Genomic DNA, 13,866 nt, shown 5'->3' with positions numbered 1-13,866 from the left:
AAACAGAATGCCATCTCCTCTGAGAGTCGGTTCTCCCAAATCAGGCCGTCGCCCTCATTCCCCAGCATTTTTCTGTCTACTGACTCATCTGTCTCCAGTTAGACAGTATCCTTGAAACGAGCCTGAAATCATGGAGGACCTCTGGGAACAGGCTCTGACCATTCCCGCCAGAGAGGGCCGCCCTAAGCCCCTGCATTCACTCTCAGTCTGCACGTGATGCTGGGCCGAGGGGATGCGGATGTCACCTCAGGAAATGCGGCTAACCGCGCGCTCCCCACTAGAGGGCGGCCGGGCCTAGCTTGGGCCAGACGCTGGGCGGAGAGGCGTGGGCTGGGCCTTGGCTGAGGCCCCTCCTCTAAGCTCCTGCGACGTCCCGCGCTCCGGGAGTCCTCAGAGGAGGCAGGACCCTCCCATCACTTCCAGGGATTGTCAAGGCCCGCTCCAGGAGCGGATCCAGGGGGTTGGGCCCGAAGTGGGCCACAGCACTGAGGAGCCCGAGGACTGGGGGCGCTCTGCCGGTACATGGGCGCAGCCGGGGAGCCCGCGTGCCCACCGGGCCTTTGCGGGAGGGACCACAGTCCTATCCAGGGAAAAATGGGGAAGCTGAGGCTACAGCGGGAAAGCGACTTCTTCTGGGTCGCGCAGCGAACCCGGAGTCAACTCAAACGCCCGGGGCGTCGGGAAGTCCCGGGCCGGGCCGCGCCCGGCTTTCAGCAGCTGCAGTCCCGCCCCTCCTCATAGAGCTGGAGCTGAGAGGGGGAGTGGGCGTGGGGATCATCCCCGCGCGCCCGGGGGCGGGGCCACTTCAGCTCCGCCCCGGCCCCATTGGCTGCGGCGTCAGGGGCGGGGCGCGGCTGCCAGATGTTGGGGTGGTGGCTGCGGCGGGAGCTACGGAGAGCGAGGAGCCGCGGGACAAGATAGAGGGTGAGGGCGCCGCTCGCCGGCCCGCCCGGCCCCCTCCGCACCGCTCCCGCTGGAGTTCGCAGAGGAACTGGCAGGCCTGGCGAGGGCTCTGGCACGGGCATGCACAGCACTCGGCTTGACAGCTTCCTGGGCCAGCTCCGCTGGGAACTGGTGAGGCTTGGGAGCGGGTGTGATTCGTCAGGACGTGTGTGGGGGTGCTAGGGTTCCGTCCCGCCCGAACGGCACACGGGTTGGGGGCCGTCCCGAGTGCACGTCCAAGGCGGGATGGGGGCGGGGCGGCCCAGATGGCCCAGATGGCCCGCGTCGGGTTTCGGACGGTTGAGAGTTGCTCTGGGCATCAAGTAACAGCAGCCCAGCTGGCTGTGCCGCTGGGGCGGTGTAAGGAGCTGAGGGGGGTAAACTTCTTTTGGGGTGGAGGAGTCGCTGCAGGAGACTAAAGAGCTGCTTGCGCTGCTTTGGTTGCCCCCTATCCCAGGCTGGCCTGTACTTTCTTCCTCTACTCCCACCTGACAAGTGCCCTGTCTTCTCTGAAAGACGTTGTGGGCTTTGAGGAGCTGAATTCCTCAAGAGGCACGGATGCTTCCCCACCCCAGCCCTGAGCAGGACCTACTTCCCGATGCAGGCCCGCAACCCTGCCTCCCGCCCTGGTGGCGGGTGCTGACTTGCCCGGCTCTGCGTGCTGAAGCCTGCCGGACTGCCACCAGGTCGACTTATGGGAACCACACGAGCTTCGTGTGCCAGCACCCCCATGCCCTGTACCCACTAGAGGCCTTGCTGCCTAGGTCTGCAGGCCTGTCCGGCTCTTCTGGGCCTTCTGTTCTGAGATTGGCCCCCCAGAAAGCAGGGATGACAAGCACTGCCCCTCCAACTTCTGTTCTCTCTTTCTCTGCAGCTGTGTGGCCGGGACACAGGCTCCCCTCCCATGCCTGGCCCCCTTCCGCCACCCCCTAAACCTGGCTCAAGTGTCCGGCTCAGCCACCGGCTCAGGGCCTCAGATGTCTTGGATGAGGACTCAGTCTGCTGTGTGGAGGAAGAGGAGGAAGAAGGTGTAGTGACAGGAGACAGGGGTGTAGGCTCGGGGGGCCCTAGGGAGCATACCCTGGATTGGGACTCTGGCTTCTCTGAGGTGTCTGGCAGCACGTGGAGAGAGGAAGAGCTCCCCGTCCTCCAGCATCCAGCACCCCCAGCATGGCGCCCCCATAGACAGCGCCTCTCAGCTAGCAGCATCCCCCTGTCCAGTGGGGTCCCTGTAGCCAGTGTACCACCTGCCCACCGACCACGGCCCAAGTCCACCCCAGATGCCTGCCTGGAGCACTGGCAGGAGCTGGAAGCTGAGGACTGGACAGCAGCCCTGCTGAGCAGAGGTCGCAGTCGCCAGCCCCTGGTGCTGGGGGACAACTGTTTTGCTGACTTGGTGCACAACTGGATGGAGCTGCCCGAGGCAGCAGGTGAGGGGGACGATGGAGGTGGGCCCCGTGCCCGTGCTCGGCCCCCCCAGTTCCTGCTTGGTCTCTCTGAGCAGCTGCGGCGCCAGCTGGCCAGGGCCCGCCGGGCGGCCATGGCAGGAAAGCGACTGTCATGCCCACCTCGCCCGGAACCTGAACTGCCTGCAGACATCTCACGCTTTGCAGCTCTCATGAGCTGCCGCAGCCGCCAGCCCATCATCTGCAATGATGTTGTCAGCTACCTCTGACCCTGCCCTCCAGCCTGGGACAATAAAGGCCTTTCTCTGGACTGTCCTGGTTCCATATGCCTGAGTCTCCAGGAGGCAGCCCCGAGCCCTTTGAGGCACAGCCCAGGCAAGCGAATCTAAAGAGACTTTCCCTCCCTCCAGGGGTCCCTGTGTGCCCTTGTCACACCCCGTGTGCATTACTGCCGTTCGTCCATCCCCCTCTCCACTTACTCTTTCCTTCAACAAGCATTTATTGAGGATCTACTGGGGTCACAGGATTCAGGGCTCGATATTGCTGTGCAATGGGGCTGCTTCCTTGCACAGCTCGTAGTGCAGGGGTGGAAAGGTAGTGTCTTCGTCCTCACCCTCACAGCTGAGCTCCAGTACCAGCACCTGCTGCTCTGGCTCAGGCACCTGGCCTGTCACCTGCCGCACCAGTTCTGTCACCCTGGCGTGTGTTGGGGGGAGAATTGGGGGAGATTTGGTAGATGAGCGGTGGCAGGAAGAGAGTAGCCTGGCATGGACTAGAGGGTGCCGCTGGGCCATAAGGAGCCTGAGCCAGGAGCAGGAGCAGCTCAAGACAGGAAACATCTGAAACTATTTTCAGAGCGGCTGGGGCTGGTAGGGCAGGCAGGAGGCAGGAAATTGCTAGTCCCCTGGGAGTGGGCTATGAAAGGGGGCTGAGCAGGGTGTGGAGAAGCTGGTGGGGGCTAGCCAAGCAGGCAGCTCCCGGAGGCCCCTCCTTGCCCCACCCCCAACCCATTTGCTGGCTCCATTTGGCAAAAGAAAGCTTCAGGGTGCGAGGGGACCAAATGGGGTTGGGAAGAGGAAGGGCTTCACGTCCCTCACTTCCAACCTCCAGGGACAGAACAAGACTTGGCTAAGGCCGGGTGTGGGCTCACCTAAGGGGCAGGTACTGGGCCTGCTTTTCAGGCGACCATCTCACTGAGTAGAGCACGGCCTTCCCTTGCAGCAGCATATTCACCTTCAGTCCATGTTGTTCCTAGAGAGAGACAGGTCAGGTGCCAGCTGGACCAGTCTGGGCCAGGCTTGGGAGTGGGGAGGAACAGGGCACACCTGGAGGTGGTCCAGGAGTGACTTCAGGGTCCTCTCGGGCTGCCCAGCAGGCACCTTCAGTCTGTCCCAACAGGTCCACGTCAGGCGATTGAACTGGGGGGTGATGGTGGAGAGAAGTCAGAAGCTTCCCAAACACAGCCTCCCCTACCCCAGTTACCAGCAGCTGATGGCCCCTTTCCTAGTGGAGGAGCTGGACTAGAGGCAGGAAGCAGAAGCCAGGGAGTGGGGGTGGAAGGTGGGATCTTGGCCCAGAGTCTCGACACCCTCCCCGCCCATGCTAGGGCCAGCACAGGAAATGGGGCTCTGGGGCCCCCACACAGGGAAACAAGCGATCCATCACACAGGCAGGTTGTGTGTGGGGGGTGGGGGGCGGTGCTTCCTGAGGAAGCAGGAGCTGGGCCGCTGAAGTCTCCGATAAAGCAGCTTATTCCTCAAATGCAAGGCTTGGAGCTGGGGAGGGGGGTAGGTTCATCCTGTCCCCTTGTGCTGTGCTTTCAGGGCCTTGGACTACTCATGGGCACACGTGGGCAAGGGGCACAGTGACCACTGGGTGGCAGGCAGACAGGAACCAGGACAGGAGGCCCTGCCAACCCCCCAGAAAATATAGTGGGGTCAAACAGAGACAAGACTAGAGGCGAGTTGGGGAGGTCCCCCCTCCACATCCACCATGGACAAAGGCAGCTTGTGTGCTAACTAGAGGCGGGGCCCCTCACAAAGGGGCTCTGTGCAGCTGTGCCCTGAGGGACCCCAGAGCTACTCAGCAAAGGGCCAGCGCTGGCCCATGACCTCTCCCCTCTCCCCTGGTGAGGACATTCTCTCTACCCCCTCTTCTGCACCCCAAGGAAATACCAACTACATAGAGCCTTGGCACACAGCCAGGGCCATTCATAGCCCTGCAGCTGAAAGAACACATGCACACAAGCCCAGGAACACCCACTCGTGTGCTCACATGCACACTCATGAGAGCCCACATTGAAGAAGAGCCCTGCACGCTCATCTGGTACACAGATGTGCAAGCATGCTCCCTCCACACCCACACGCCACAGGGCCAGGGATGCCCAGGCCCCAGCACACTCACACCTGTGACACGAACGCACATCCCCACGGGGCTGCAGACCCCACATCCATGGTGGCAGGGAGCTCAGTGCCCTTTAACTCAGCTCTGGGGCCGGCCAGGATCCCCATGCCATGCAGGCAGAAGTCAGGCTCTGTTCTGAGCTTTGGCCCTAGTCCCCCCTCCCCACTACCTCCCCCTCAGGGGCACTCCTGGGAAGGAGGGGCTGTGGGGAGATGTCTGGCTAGCTAATGAGTTAAAGCTGCAGCTCCCCCAGACGGGGCAGCAAAGGGTTGGGGGGCGGGGGGTGGTTGACGGCTGCTTCCTGTGTCTGACAGGTCCCAGCCTGGCTTTGCAGTAGTAGAAAAGGGACTGAAGGAGTCTTAAGGACTCCCCCATAGTCTGGGTCTTGGTTTGAGCCAGAAGCCAGAGCAGGGCTTGCTTGGGTAGGTGTAGGGAAAATGCAGGCTTGGTGTGGGTGGGGAGTCAGGGGCTCACCTTCTGGATGGCTGGGGCGCAAGGCACCCAGCGGCTGAAGTAGTTTTCAGCCAGGTGCAGATAGCTGTGGCGAAAGGCACTGAGGGGTCGTGGCCCGCCCACCACCTTGTACAGCTCCAAGCCCACCAAACCCGCCACAGCCGCGGTACTGGTAGCAATGGCTGGGATAATCTGGCCCACGATTCTCTTGCTCTGTCAAGGACAAGAGATTTGGTCTGGGCCCAGGATGTAGGGCTAGATTTTGACCCAGACCTCCAGGCTGGAGCCCCAGCAGGGTTACCTGGGCGCGGTTAGCTGGTGGGATCCCATAATTCTGAGCTCTCAGGCTTGCCGCAGCCGCCACAAAGTCCACATGGAAGTTGCTGTCATCATCCTGTGAGGCCCAAGTTACAGTAGCATTAACACTGTTCCGTGCCCCTCACCATGGCTGACCATGTGCCACTGCACAGATCTTCCCATAGTTCTCTCTGTGGATGCCCACAGCTCCCTACTTATCAGATAAGGGAGGAAACTTTGGCTCAGGGAAGGTGAGCTGCTTCTGGGGTCCTGCTGGGAGAAGTACTCAGGCCAAGGGGCTCCAAAGCTACCCTCTTAGCTCTTGACCTTTCCCGCAATCCCCCCAGCCCGGCTCTACACTCCCACTTGGGCTCCTACCTTCTCAAACTTCAGGGGCCTCAGCGGGGCATCCACACTCCAGACTTTTAGGGCTTCATGTAATCTCTGCACCTGCTCAGGGCCTGTCAGGGGAAGGAGCTATTTAGGGCAGTCCTCAGCCCCTATCTCCTGCGCTCTCCCCGGAACCTGGGGCCTCTTCTTGGTCTCTGCCAAGACCTATGGTCTCCACCACTTTCAGGAAGACCTCTGATTGATGCTGCTGTCTCCTCCGCAGCAGCTCCAGCCCACCCTCCTTCTCCGTGTGTGTGTGTGTGTGTGTGTGTGCGTGTGTGCGTGTGTGCGTGTGTGCATGTTATGTGTATCTGTATGCATTCATGTGTGCTATGTGACTCTGTCTTCACCTGGGCACCGTAGCTAACAGCTCCCCAGGGCCCAATGGTTAGTGCTTTTCCGCTGAAAATCTGTTAAGGGAATAGGGGCTGGGGATGGGGTAGGCAGCAGGGAGGGGGCCTCCTGAGGGGCCAGAGGATGAGAGAGAAGCAAGGTCAGAGGGCCTGAGAGATAGTGAGTTCCCCTCAGGGTCCATAGGCCCCCTCTTCCTTTTATGGCACAGGCTGAGGACAGGGTCAGGCCTTTGGGTGGCAGCACGGGGGAGGCAGGGCCAAGGACCTCACCAAGCTTAGCAGAAGCCAGGTCACTAGGAAAGATGGGGGCCAGGTCCTGGGGGCCAGGCAGCGGCAGCAACTTCAGCATTTCCCTGAGCGCAGGCTGGTCCTGTGAGCCAGGCAGCCCATGCATCTGGGCGTACAGGTTAGCTGCCGCCAGCACGTAGAGGACGTGCGTGTCCTGTAGTCAGACCAAGAGCAGGGGCAAATGCATGGGGGCGAGTGAGCATGTGTGGGTGCACACGATGGGGGGGGGTCACTGCCCTTTTGTGGATCCGTTTGAGTGCCTGCCTCTGCCTCATGTGCGGACACCCATATGTGCCCAAACATGGCTCTGTGTCCCAGCACCTGAGCATCTCTACAGAATGCAGAGGTGCCCATTTCTGTTCTCTGAGGCCACGTTCCCATCTTGGGACTCCCAAGAGACCTCCCACTCACTTGATTGGCGTCAAATTCCAGAGGCTGGGGACACTGTGTGGGATCCGACCAGAAACGTGTTCCTTCCTTAAGAAGAGGAGATTACAAATGGAGGCTGCCGGGCTCAGTCTGGTCCCCTTGAGCCCTCAGCCTCCTGACCTCTCGCCACCCACTTTATTAGGCGGGAGATGCTTGAGTAGCTGCGTGATGCCATAATGGAAGCTTAGTTGCCAGTGACCAAGGGCCCACATCACACAGTCTTGCCAGGTCCGTGGACGACTTCTGAGGGCACCCAGCACCACCTGCTGCAGCGTCAGCAAGTTTGGCCCGTCCGTGTCTGCCAGTGAAGTAAGTGCCCTGCAGAGACGGAAGTTTGAGACTAAGCCCTGAAGACTCTGGTGCTGGGGGTCCTGGACTCCCATCCATCCTTATTGATGGCCTTACTGTTGGCAGTTGATGGTCTCGGCAGACAGACGAAAGAGCCCCTCAAATTCATCCCGGGCCCACTGTTGGGGAGAGAGGAACCATAAGGTGTCAGGTGGGGAACAGGTCTGTAGCTGAGAACTGAGCCAAGGGGCGGGGGATCGGGGTCTCTGGGGTGCTTCCCACCTGCAGGGTATGCTCGACTGTGCTGGGGAAGTACCGCACAGTGCAGACAGGATATGGGGCATCCTCAGAAATAGTCGAGGTGGGAGCTCTGTATTCCTCAGTCACATGCGGTATGAACACTGAAGCACTGCCCCGGGTGCCCTGTGTGCCTGCCTCCAGCAGTGGCTTCAGATAGTGGGTGCAGCGAGCGGCCACATAGCGCCCTGGAAGGGGGGCAGAGGGTTAGGAGTGGGGCTGGCATGGCTTTAGACAAGGGTCTGAGCTCCAAGGCTGAGCACTCACGGGCTTGGAAACTGTCTAGGGCGGCAGCCACGCCATCCACTCGCGAGAAAAATTCGTCCCCATAGATGTGCTCTGTAGTGGAATCCAGAGGGTCGGTACGCGGGGTCACCCGCAAGTCTGAGTTCAGGCGGTGAGCGGCCTCTGCAGCCACCTCTGCCTTGGGCCTCTGAGAAGAAAAGAGGGAGATGCTGGGTGGGGGGCGAGGAGATTTGTGGGAGGGCAGTCCAGGGCCGCGGGGTAGGGCAGGGGCAGGCACTCACGCCAATGTCCTGGGTCCTGAAGAGGAACTGACGGCTGAGGTTGGAGTGCTCAACGTGGTCCATATCAGCGACAGTCACACCCCCGCTGCCTCCGGCCCCCAGGCCCGCCAGGGCGAAGCCTTTGAGCAGCTCGCAGCCGATAGCACCAGCACCCACCTGCCAGCAGGAGCAGCCTTAGCCAGAGGGCCTGGCTCGGCCCTTCCACAGACGCTCCTAGCCTCACCACACAGCTCACCAGGAGGTAGTGCTGATGGCTCAGCTTCTCCTGAAAACCAGCCCCAAACACCGCGATTTGCCCATCGTAGCGGCAGCATCTCTAGGAGACAGAGACATAGGTCAGTGATGGCCGCTGTCCTGTGCTGCACATCCCTCTCACATTGAGTTTCCTGGGTCAGGACTTCAGGACTGTTCCTCCTGTTTCTACCCTAGTCATGAGTTTGGATGAGGCGTGCACCACCCCTACCCCAGGTTCTCACCGGTGAGCAGTCCTCGGGATTGGGAAGGTGCTCCCCATCTTCCGGGAGGCAGTCAAGGGCATCGAAGTACAGCCACTGGTCCAGGGGCATGAACTTCCTGGAGACTGCCTAGAGGCCATAACTTTAGTCTAGGGACTGCTGCCACGTCCTAACCCCTCAGATCCAGTCTGGGGGCTGCACCCAGGTTGGCGAAGCCTCCAGAGTCACTGTCTGGCACCCACAGTGGCCTCTGCACCCCTCCCAGCCCCACCCTGCCTGTGCCTGTGCCCACCTTCAGCACTTCCTGGGCAGCCACTGCACCCAGCACGGCTGCCATGGGGCTCAGGCCACCAGCACTACTCAGGGCGACTCTCCGCACGAGAGCCTCATCCAGCGGCTTTTCCAATGGCTCTCCTTCTGTCCCCCTCAGTGGTTCCAGGGCCCGAGCCAGGCCCACCACTCTCTCTGCATCAGCCTGTGGGGTAGGACTCTGTGGGCACAGCAGCCCCAGCCTGAGCTCCACTCCCCCACTCAAATCCTTCAGGCAGCCACCTCATTGTTCCACAGAAAAAGAAGCAGGAGCCTCCCTCAGTAGGGAGCAGACGATGCACCCTCACCAGAGGATGCCCAGTGCCAGACCTGGGTGCAGCTTCCAGCCCGGATCTGAGCAGTTAAGAGGTAGCAGGGGTCCCCAGGCTTTGTGCCTGATACTTTTGGAGTCTCAGCCTCGGGTCTGGAGATGTTTATCATCTCCTTTATATGAGTGGGAAACTGGCTCTGAATTCAAACTTGGATTCGTGAGATAGCCATTGTTGCCTCTGGGCAGCTGAGACGCTGATGAGACAGTGAGGGGGCAGGAGCCGTGGGGCCACTCACAGGATCCCAGGGCTGGGGCGGACGGCCACTGAGCTGCTGGAACTTGTGCAGTGCACGGAAGGCCTGATGCAGACAGTGGGCTCGGTGAACTTCCTGGGGACTCTGGGCCACCACACGGGGCTGGAGCAGAGCTGCATCCAAGGGCTCCTGCAGGTGTCACTAGTCTCAGGGACAGGTCCCTCAAGGCTCCCGAGCGCCCCACCTCAGATACCCTCGCACACTCACATGGCTCACAGTCTGGGAACTCTTGACCTCAGTGACAGCCCCGCCACGCAAGTAACAGGAGAAATTTGATGTGTCTCCAATCTCCAAGGTCCCGTCCTCTGGGGGAGGTCCGGCCTAGTTAGCATGACCTCTGAACTTGAGTAGTTTCCCACACCCCATCCTGTCTTGCATCTGTGTTCTTGATCTCGCTCCACCCTGAGGAAGGCAGAGGCAGAACCCATCCCCAAGGACCAGGCTGCATCTGCCCCCAACGGGAGCTTGGGCCCTGGACCTGGAGTTGGAGTGGGGTTGGCTCACCCTGCACGTGGATAGGCCGGGGATCACAGTGGTTGAGCTCGACCATGCCCTCAATGCTCGAGAAAGTCACCAAATCCCCATTATGGAAGTAGTGGGCATCAGCCTCTTTTCTCAGAGTGAGAATGCCAGGGGAGCCCTGGAGAAAAGGTGGCTTGGCTCAGGGGTGCCTGTACCTGCCTTCCACAGCCTCTGGCAGCCCCTCTTTGGCCCACATCTTAGTGCCCACCTTGGAGATGTGCTGAATGGTAGCCGTCATAGGTTCTGCCTCTGTAGGGTCCTGCACAGTGAAGTTCTCACCAAAGTCACAGAACAACTGCCTGTGATGAGGCGGTAGGTATCACGGAGATGGTTAAGTGGTTAACCACATGACTATGATGAAAGGCAGGGGACAGCAAGGCAAGCCAAGAGGGCCAGAAAGCCGGGAGAGGCCGGGGAGCCGGAGTTTGAGAGAGTTACTGGAGCAGGTCGGGAGGCTGGGGTGACGGAAGCAGAGGGGCGGGACTGAGACCAGAATCAGGAGCGGATGCTGGGATAGGCGTGGGGCTGGGTGCAGGGGCACTCGAGCAAGCTTGGCTCTAGGGACAGCCGTCTGTGATATGGCAGTTTAGGCAGGCAGTCTCACTTACCCCATGAGGCCCCGGGTGTCAGCCACCAGAAAGCAGACTCCGTGCTTGTGGCACAAGGTACCCACCTTCAGCTGTTCCTCTAGGTTCGAGGTAGTCAGCACCACCACCTGGGTGGACTTCATGGTCAGCAGGGCCAGAACCACTGCCCAGCCTACTCTGCACCTATGGGCTGGAGAAGGGGACTGGGCTGGCATGGAGAGTGGGGCTGGGAGGGCACCTGGAAGTTCAGCAGCAGCTCCTCAGTGATGTCGCCTGTGTAGACGTGAACCTGAACAGCTCCATTGAGTTTGGCCAGAAGTTCTTGAGATGCCTCGGCCCTACTCCTTGCCAAGTCCTGCTCCGAGAGGAAGAACTAGAGAGAGACCCAGACCGGCTTGAGCAAGGAGATATCTCTTGGGCCCTACCCCCAGGTCTGAGAACCCATAACCCCCCAGGACCTTCACCTGGGCAGCCAGGTCGGACCAGCAGGTGGGGTGGGGATCATGCAGAGTGAGGCTGCCCACGCCCATGAGGACCAGGTTCTTGGCCACCTCAGCCCCCAGGCCCTGAAGACCTGACAGCAGGACCTTAGCCTCCTGAAGCCTCTGCATGGCTGGCAAGCCCAACACATACCTGCGGATGGGAAATAAGAGGGCGGTCAACTGGAGATCAGAGCTCAAAAGTCCACCCCGCTCCCCTCCCTACCTCGGGCCTCACAGCTGCCGTGAATACCGGCCCTCATCCAGCAACTTGGAGGGCTCCAGGACATCCATCCCGAGGGCTGGGGCTGGACAGTGGGTTGCAGAGCTTAGAGATAGGGTCCCTGTGGGAGGCGGTGACAGCAGGTGCCAGTGCCCAGCTGTGGCTGGTGCAAACAGGCACTGAGGCTAAGGGAGTGAAGGACGCTGCTGGTGATAGCTTTCTTCTTGGTTTCTCTGTCATTTCTGGAGAAAACAAAACTGAAAGTGAAACTAGACTCCGTCCTGGTTCCTGATCCTGCCTCCAGCCCGCACTGGGCAGCCTCGCCTGGCAGCTCTGGGTCACAGGTGAGGTGGGAGTTCTGTTTGGCCTCTGGGGGAGCAGGTAGGGTGCAGGCCATGGGAGGGACCCATGTGGGCAGCATACAAGTCTCCTGTGGCTTCCTAGGTGTCCCAACCCTCAGGCCCCTGTGCCCCTCAGGTGCCACTGCCTGAATGGGCTTCCTGCCCAGAGTGCCGGTGGCAGTTCTTTGTCCTGAGGACTTGCCTGGGGGCCTGCTGTCCCCCACACAGAGACTGAGAGATCCTAGAGAGCAGAGCTCGTCCCAGCCCCAAGGCTGTGGGAGCTTATGGTTATGTTGACCCACTCCCAGGGGCCAAACCGCAGACCTGGGTGGAGGCTGGCATCTTTGGGAGTGCCTGCTGGGCCCTGAGCTATCTCCTCAGAGAATAAGGATTCCTCCTTGCCCACAGCTGCCAGACCAGGACAGAGAGCAGGAGGACAGTCCTGGGTGTCCAGTCAAGGGTCAGTCCCAGACTTTCAGAGAGGGCGGTCAGTCTCCGAGTGCCAGCCTTGAGAGTGGGAGGCATGGTGCAACCATGAGCACGTGTGTCCTTATTTTTCCTTTAAAATTTTATTTTGAAATAATTATAGACTCAAAGGAAGTTGCAAAAATAGTACAGAGCTTTTGGAGGGTGGCGACAGAGTCTATAAAACCGCCTGGGAGCCAGAGCTGTCGGATCCCCTCCTGTTCTACTTCCCGTTGCAGCCAATAAAAACCCTTCGTACTGTTCAAAAAAACAAACAAACAAAACAAAAACGCACAGAGAGGTCCCATGTAACTTTCACCTCCAGATGGTCATTTTGCCTTCTTAGGAATTTGGGACCCGTTCTCTGGAGGATGGACCACAGCTCCCCATAAAACTCTGCGATAGCTGAACCAGGCGCTATCATGGGGTTTTTTTTTCTGTTTAATTTTTTGAGGGACCAACAAAGTGTTTTCCACCAGCTGTTGTCGTGCTGATCTTTTCAAAGAACAAGCTTTTGGTTTTGTTGATTTTCTCTATTTTTTCTCTCTCTTTTTTTTTTTAATAGAGGTAAAATTCATATAACACTAAAACAACTATTCAAAGTGTGGCATTTAGTGTGTTCAGAGCATTGTGCAAGCACCACATCTCTCTAGTTTCAAAATTTTTTTATAACTCACTGAGGAGCACCCCACCACATTAAAGCATCCCTGCCCATCCCCCACCCCAATCCTCTGGCAAGCTCTTATATTCTTTCTGTCTCTAGAGATCTGCCTAGTCTGAATATTTCATATGAAAGGAATCATACAAAACATGACCTTTGGTATCTTTTTTTTTCACTTAGCAGTTTGGATTTTTGAGGTTTATCCAAACTGTAGCATGTATCAGTACTTCATTCCTTTTTATGGCTGAATAATATTCCATTATAGGCATAGGTCACCATTTGTTTATCCAGTCGCCTGTTAATTACATTTGAGTTGTTTCCTTTGCATATTATGAATAGTGCTTCTGTGATCATTCTTCCACATGTATTTGAGTTCCTGTTTTCAATTCTTTGGAGTATACACCTAGGAGAAAAATTGCTGGGTCATATGGTAATTCTGTGTTTAATTTTTTGAGGGACCAACAAAATGTTTTCCACCAGCGATGTACAAAATTTCTATTTCTCAACATTGTGGCCAACATTGGTTTTTCCTTTTTTAAACAAATTATACCCATCCTAGTGAATATGAAGTGGTAGGTAATTGGCAGCGGGGGTGGGGGGGAGGGGGTGGGGCTGGGTGTGTGTGTTTTCATTCAATAAACATTTAAGAGTTCTTTGTACTAGGTAGAGAAACCAGGGTCAGATTCTCTGTGACTGGCCATTTCACTTACCGAATGTTTCAAAGTCCATCGATATTGTAGCATATTACCGAATTTCCTTCTTTTTAAGGCCAAGTAAATATTCCACTGTAAGTACATACCCCCCTTTGCTTATTCGTTCGTCTGTCGATACACACTGGGTTGCTTCCATGTCTCAGCTATCGTGCATAATCTGCTATATACATGGATGCACAAATATCTTTGAGAGCTTGCTTCCAATTCTTTTGGATTATACCCAGAAGCGGAATGGCTAAATATGGCAATTCTATTTTAATTTTTTTGAGGAACTGTCGTACTGTTTTCCAGAGCAGCTGTACCATTTCACATTTCCATCAACAGTGCACGAAGGTTCCAATTTGTCTAAATCTTTCCCAACACTTTTTTTTTTATAGTAGCTATCTTAATGGGTATGAAGTGGTATCGCATGGTAGTTTTGATTTGCATTTCACTAATGATTAGTGATATTGA

At 57.8% G+C, this 13,866-nt stretch overlaps 2 protein-coding genes across 6 annotated transcripts; one reads left to right on the top strand and one right to left on the bottom strand.

Moving 5' to 3' along the window:
• The first annotated feature begins 362 nt into the window (after positions 1 to 362).
• On the top strand, positions 363 to 2,659 carry LOC105295166 (PAK4-inhibitor INKA1-like). Its single transcript, XM_011364734.2, has 2 exons — positions 363 to 1,074; positions 1,817 to 2,659. The coding sequence occupies exons 1-2, from the start codon at positions 1,024 to 1,026 to the stop codon at positions 2,615 to 2,617; spliced, it is 852 nt and encodes a 283-aa protein (XP_011363036.1). The 5' UTR covers positions 363 to 1,023; the 3' UTR covers positions 2,618 to 2,659.
• Positions 2,660 to 2,829: 170 nt separating this feature from the next.
• On the bottom strand, positions 2,830 to 11,536 carry UBA7 (ubiquitin like modifier activating enzyme 7). 5 transcript variants are annotated; one of them, XM_011364733.2, is made up of 24 exons: positions 11,264 to 11,536; positions 10,996 to 11,164; positions 10,770 to 10,904; positions 10,553 to 10,659; positions 10,153 to 10,243; positions 9,927 to 10,062; positions 9,630 to 9,727; positions 9,405 to 9,551; positions 8,821 to 9,003; positions 8,550 to 8,657; positions 8,309 to 8,389; positions 8,074 to 8,229; positions 7,814 to 7,979; positions 7,532 to 7,734; positions 7,367 to 7,428; positions 7,096 to 7,279; positions 6,944 to 7,009; positions 6,515 to 6,686; positions 5,880 to 5,962; positions 5,506 to 5,598; positions 5,226 to 5,417; positions 3,674 to 3,766; positions 3,499 to 3,599; positions 2,830 to 3,044 (listed from the first exon to the last, which is right to left on the bottom strand). In XM_011364733.2, the coding sequence occupies exons 1-24, from the start codon at positions 11,302 to 11,304 to the stop codon at positions 2,876 to 2,878; spliced, it is 3,036 nt and encodes a 1,011-aa protein (XP_011363035.1). In that variant the 5' UTR covers positions 11,305 to 11,536; the 3' UTR covers positions 2,830 to 2,875. The 5 variants fall into 5 exon arrangements, with proteins under 5 accessions (XP_011363035.1, XP_023389129.1, XP_011363034.1 ...); XM_023533361.1 differs by having other exon boundaries at positions 11,237 to 11,535; XM_011364732.2 differs by having other exon boundaries at positions 11,249 to 11,535.
• Positions 11,537 to 13,866: the final 2,330 nt, after the last annotated feature.

Source organism: Pteropus vampyrus, unplaced genomic scaffold (genome assembly GCF_000151845.1).
Source record: "Pteropus vampyrus isolate Shadow unplaced genomic scaffold, Pvam_2.0 Scaffold100, whole genome shotgun sequence".
NCBI classification, from domain to species: Eukaryota; Metazoa; Chordata; class Mammalia; order Chiroptera; family Pteropodidae; genus Pteropus; species Pteropus vampyrus.
The sequence above is the reverse complement of the archived record's forward strand: the minus strand, read 5'-3'. Positions and strand labels throughout refer to the sequence as shown.